This window comes from Mus caroli, chromosome 10, assembly GCF_900094665.2.
Source record: "Mus caroli chromosome 10, CAROLI_EIJ_v1.1, whole genome shotgun sequence".
NCBI classification, from domain to species: domain Eukaryota; kingdom Metazoa; phylum Chordata; class Mammalia; order Rodentia; family Muridae; genus Mus; species Mus caroli.
The window spans coordinates 46,971,080-46,977,176 of NC_034579.1; the positions used below are offsets into that span (position 1 = coordinate 46,971,080).

The 6,097-nt window shown below is 39.8% G+C and overlaps 1 protein-coding gene across 2 annotated transcripts in view; it reads right to left on the reverse strand.

The window, feature by feature from the left end:
• Ros1 (ROS proto-oncogene 1, receptor tyrosine kinase) overlaps positions 1-6,097 on the reverse strand; it is a 125,694-nt gene that overhangs the window by 26,184 nt on the left and 93,413 nt on the right. For both annotated transcript variants that reach the window (XM_021174702.2, XM_021174701.2), the window contains exon 34: positions 3,676-3,759. In XM_021174702.2, the coding sequence (XP_021030361.1) occupies positions 3,676-3,759 (84 nt within the window). The remainder of the gene's footprint in view (positions 1-3,675; positions 3,760-6,097) is intronic.

A 6,097-nucleotide genomic window follows, 5' to 3' on the forward strand; every position in this document is an offset into this window, starting at 1 on the left:
GTTAAAACCAAACTAAGTTTTAAAACTTGCAAAATAATTATTAATGAAACCAGCCTGTGCATCCAGACATTGCCATCACACCCCATCTGAAGGAACGCTTCCAACACAATGGCACGTTTAAAATGTTTTCAGTTTCTCTCTTCTCAGCCCTCTGGCTAAGATCAAGTGCAAACCATCTTCAGTGTGATGTGTAAGGCAGACATGTGTATGCTGGGGAGATGGCTCAGTAAACAAAGCACTTACTGCACAAGCATGAGGACCCAGATTTGGATCCTCAGTACCCAGTTAAACACTGAATATGTAGCACACATCTATAGCCCCAGTGTTGGAGATAGAGGTCACAGACAGGCAGATATGGGGGTCCCGCTAGACAGCCAGCCTAGATGTTCGTTCAGTGGGCTCCAGCCTCAGTGACAGACTGTCTCAAAAAGTACAGTGGATGGGGATAGAAAAAGACTTTTGACATTGACCTCTGGCCTCCGCACATACATACATACATACACATGTGCACACACACACATGTACACTCACATGCACACCTAGGTACATGTACACACATAAGCACACATGCTCATATGCAGACACATGAAACACGTATACCCCTTTGAAATGTTTAGCTTTCCCAGAGTTGGGTGGCCTCCTCAAAATGAAAGCTCAAGCCCTATTCAAAGTATTTTCTGATACTTTTTCACTGCAACGCAGAGACAGAAATATGTACAAAAGAATATATATCTGTTGTTCATATATATGGAGAAAACTTCTGTAATAAGCAGCAGCATTGGCCCTGCCTACTTGGAGAACCATGAGTGATTTGTATTTCCCCCTTTCTACATCATGCTCAGTTTCTATAATGAAAATTCTTTGATAAAGATTAAAATACAATTATGTCAGTAAAACTACCTATGTGTGTTGTATATTGGTACAGGCATCAACATCAGCAAAAATGTTTTGGAAATGATTATTAAAAATTTTAACTTTTGCATGGGTTACCCACCTAGAATCTGAGTACTTGGGACGTTGAGGCAACAGGAGCACAAATTCCAAACCAGCCTATTCTACATGTTAGACAGCTCTGCTTCCCACCCCAAAATCAATTTTAAAAAGTCAACTTTTTTTTTCATAGTTCCTTGCATATCTGAGACAAGAGAGTTTTACTCGAATAACATTCCATCTAGGGAGACTGCACAGGAAGGCTTCCAGCACCTTTAACAATACATGTTTCAAAGAATCACACACTTTCATTCAGGCATCCTCATTGAGAGACATTGCCTCACTCTTGGGCTAATCTGCTCATCTTTTGCCAAAAAACACTAAAAGTCCAACTGTGGCTGTCAGTGCTCTTCCATGTCACTGTAACCCACATCTCATGTCACAGCATCCTGGTGTGTCTTCTCAAGCATGTATGTCTTACCTCCATTATTAAAGGATGAGCCCCAGGAGTCACTGAGTAGAGTTTGTAACTTCTTTTCCTGACATGAGGTTCATGCTGCAAATCAGATATGGCCTCTTGTAGGCTGCCAGTACTTACTTTTAAGCCTTTGTTTCAATTTTACAGAGCCCTCAGCACAATGCCATTCCCAAAGAATTGCTACTTTTCATTATTTTAATAACTTAGTCTTTGCTCATGCACTCACACATCCCTACTGGTAAAACCATATATGCCACCAACAAAACGAAAAACTGAGTTAGCTTAGCTCCACCCAAAGTCCACAAATTCCAAACACAATCAAGACCTTCACGTCCTGAGAAAATCAGAGATCTGCAGGATGTCTCGAAAGCACACAAGACATTGAAATGATCTCATCTTCATCCACGAGAGCCATGGCTGAAGCAGTGGTGATGGAGAAATAAGCAAGCAAAGGTGAGATGACGTTTTCCTCATGTAACCTGCCTCCCAGCAGAAAGCAGACAAGCAGACAAGCCTGTATGCCAACTGCCAAATATACCACAGTCAGACATGAAACTCTGGAGGCATCAGCTGTGCCATGTGCAGACTCCCTGGAACCACAAGTTAAAATCCTAGCAGGCTCTGCCCAAAAGATTAGCTACCCCTCCTAACTGAAGGAGTCATATGTGATGTCTGGGTGGATTTTTTTTCCAAGTTTGAAGCAAGCTTTAATTCATACTGGCCACGTTGATGGATTCTGTAGCCAGGTCCGTCTCTGGTTTCCCACTCAGAAAATGGCTGGGTGGATTTTTTTTTTTTTAAATGAAACCTGTTCAGGTTCACAGTGTTGTCTGAGACCTTTTACCTCCAAACACTCTGGAGAAAAAATAATGACTGGGAAAACTAATTAATTAGTAGCTTTATTTATTTATTTATTTATTTATTTAGGGAGAACTCAACCTTGTGTTTGTAGCTTTTCCTTTGCCTTGCCCTTGTAACTTTCTCTCATAAATACAATAAGCCACAGCTTTCTGAATATGTGCTAGAATTTCTTTTCTGGTATCATACCCTTCCTGTAATTCTGTGTAATGGAGCGCTCTCGGTATCAACATTAGGTGGAAAGCTAGTGTATCTTATAACCCAAACCAAGAAATGTGGGCAATTGAACAAATGTGATGTGTCAACATTTATTACACAACAGGATTAAGCCAGAATGTGTGATCACAGTGATATTCCTCCAGGCCCAACTTTTCATAATCTATTTTGGGTTTTCTGTGTTTTTTATCATAATTAAAATAAACATTAAAAAGTGGGAGTGCTTTAAGGAATAACAACATATTAACATAAAATAAATTATAGGAAATAGCTATCTGACCTAACTCTGCTGCTTTTTGATCCTTTGTAAATGAACAGGGACTTGAAGTAAGCCTGTCACTCATCAGACAGCAAGAGGGAGTCCTACAGGCCAGAAATGGGTCTCCTGTGAGAGGCCCCATTCATTCCAAACTGAGCTGTCTGCTTGGGGACCAAAGCTATCCCAACCAGGGGCTCACACTGGACTCCCATTAATCCTTCACTGTCTTTGTATCTATGGTTACTTTTATTTATATTCTAACCTACAAGTCACAGAACACTTGAAATAGCCAATCAGAAACAAACACTGTTTTACAGCAAACTAAAATAGAGTGTCTTCACAAATAGTTATATCTCATTTTATTGTATACTCTGATGTATTAGCCATGAGATAGTTGCCCCATGGTATGGTTTATGTCCAGAATATTCTTCAAAGGTGCACATGTTAAAGCTAGCTCTCAGCTTAACATCTTTGGGATACAGAAGTTAGGGTCTAATTGGGAGGACTTCTTGTATGAGGAACATACTCTTGGAGATGATGATGGGACCCCAGCTCCATTCTCCTTCTCTTCTGTTCTTAGCTGTGAGATGTGGACATTACTACATCACACTCCTGCCATGAGGGGCTGCCATACACCCAAAGCAACAAGGACACTTGATCATTAACCAACGCCTTCAAAACTGTGAGGCAAAATAAACCTTTATGTGAACGAAAACTAACACATCCCTTGATCAAAACAAAAACAAAAAACAAAAAACAAAAAAAATAGAAGTTAGTGGCTATGAAAAGACAGCCAAGGACAATAGTGTGAACTTTATGAACTTATTTAATAAGGTTATGTTTCATGTAGTAAATTAGATAAACTGAAAGATAAATCAGTCAGTATGATCTAATAAACAATTTATTATCTGTTTGTAAAATTTATGACACTCACCAAAGGTCAGTGGGACTGTAGCAACCAGGACTATCCCAACTATGATAGTAAGTATAAAACCTGTTTCTGTTATCCAAACACCATCTAAAGAGAGAAGTTTGAAGAGAAATTAATTCACACAAAAAGCCAAATTGTCCCATTTATTCACAAGCACGCACGCCTGCACACACACACACACACACAAAGCCAGCAGGAGCCTGCTCCTCTGAAGTTTTTATGAGCTGGTTGCTCAGCAGTTGGCAGTCTGCAACTAACAACGTGGAGAGTCTGTACCCAGCCAAAATCTAAGTTGCTGCTTCCCCCCTTTTTATGTCACTATCATCTCACTGACCACAGCCACCCAATCTACTTTACGAAGACCAACAACAACAACAACAACAATAAAACAAATATGTATGATCCATTTAAGGAATTTGGAACAAAGAAATCTTTATCTTCATGTATTAAAAGTAGCTGATACTTATTATGTTCCATTAGATCTCCAAACCCATTTCATTCTGTAGATAATCTAAGGAATACCAACATGAAAATGTGGTCGAGCATCTTTGGTGCCTTGCTGTTTACAGAGGGAACAAGCATATGGACCCCAGTTTGGCCAACCCCAGCCTGTGGGACAAATATGGTGTCATTTTTTAAAACTTCCCATGAGCTAAGAATACATTTTATAATTTTAAAAAAAAATTTAGAAAGAAGATAAGGGAGGAAGTGAAAAGAAGAAGAAGAGGAGGAAGAGAAAGAAGAAGGGCAGCTACAGAGAGCAGATGTAACTTGCGAAACCTAAACAATTTATTCCTCTGGTCTTTTCAGAAATTATCTAGCCAAGATTGACTATAATATGAATACATATAATGGCAGTTTTGTCTTTTATGTGTAGGAATGTTCTGTATTCATGTATATATGTGTACCGTGTGCATGATGTTTCTGTGGAGGTCAGAAGAGGACATCAAATCCCTGGGGAGTCTGGAGTTACAAAAAGCTGTGAGCCACCATGTGGGTGATGAGATTCAAACCCAGGTCCTCTGCCAGAGCAAGTACTCTAAACTGTTGAGCAAGCTCTCCTGGACATTTTAAATTTTTTTATATTGTATTTGTTTACTTATGTGTTTGTGTGTATGTGTTGCATGTATGTGTATATACATGTACTTGCCTGCCAGGACATGAATTTGGAGGTCAGCAAACTGTGGAAAATGATTTTCTTCTACTATGGAAGATCCCAGGGAGCAGACTCAAACCATCAGACTTAGCAGCAAGTGTCTTTACCCACTGAGTCATCTTGATGGTGCAGAATGATTAAAGCTTTATGTGAAATGTATGTATAAAATGCAAATAATTTATTTTTGCCTTAGGTATATCAATTATGCAGGACAGCGGGCTCATTTAAGTTAGGCCTTGAAATGAAAGGCTAGTGACTAGAAAGGGGATGAGAGAAAGTAACGATGGGGTTACTAAGATCAAAATATATATTTGTATGAAAATGTCACAAAGAAACTTATTAGTATTCATTATTAACATGTGCCAGTAAGAACCTAAAAGTAAGCCAGGGGTAGTGGCGCATGCATTTAATTCCAGCACTCAGGAGGCAGAGGCAGTCCTCTGTGAGTTTGAGGCCAGCTTGGGTTTATGGAGTGAGTTCCAGGACAGCTAGGGCTACACAAAGAAACCCTGTCTGGGGGGGGGGGGTGGAATCTTACAGTAAAATCAATAAATGAAATAAGTGAGGTTAAATTCCTTGCCGTTACTTGCTGAAAATATAACCAGTGATAGAGTGCTTACTTTGAATGTGCAAAGTCCAGGGTCCAATCCCCACAGTGTGTGTGTGCACGCACATGCACACACACACACACATACACACACACACACACACAGAGAGAGAGAGAGAGAGAGAGAGAGAAATACTTGCACCAGCCAGATGAGTGCAGACCACATCATTAGAATCAACTTTTATTGAAGAATCTAAATCATAGTGCTACTTTGTACACATGTCGTATAAACTGAGAGTCAATTCAAGAATGCAGTGGAAGAATGAAAACTCAGAATGAATGTGATAAGAAAGTGAAGACATAAAGATTCGAGTGATATTGTACATGAAAAAAGATCAAGATGCAGTCTATTCAGAAAAAGAACCATTTAACTAGTACCAGTTGCTAAAAGGAACCCCCAGGTAAGGGATTGATGGGAGTTGTAGGCTGGTTTTTGTGGCTGAAGGAACTACAAGGCCAAAGACCTAATTAAAAAGCTTTGTCAGAGGAACAAATGCTAGGAACATAGACCACATAGGGGTGTGAACAGGTCCTAGGAGGCTTCACATGCCACAGTGAAATCAGTAAGTAGAGCCATTTCACATCACTCAAAGAAAGGCTGAGTATCCACTAGTGCATGAGCTAAACTGTCAGCAGTGTGATTACGCTGAGCGCACAGACAA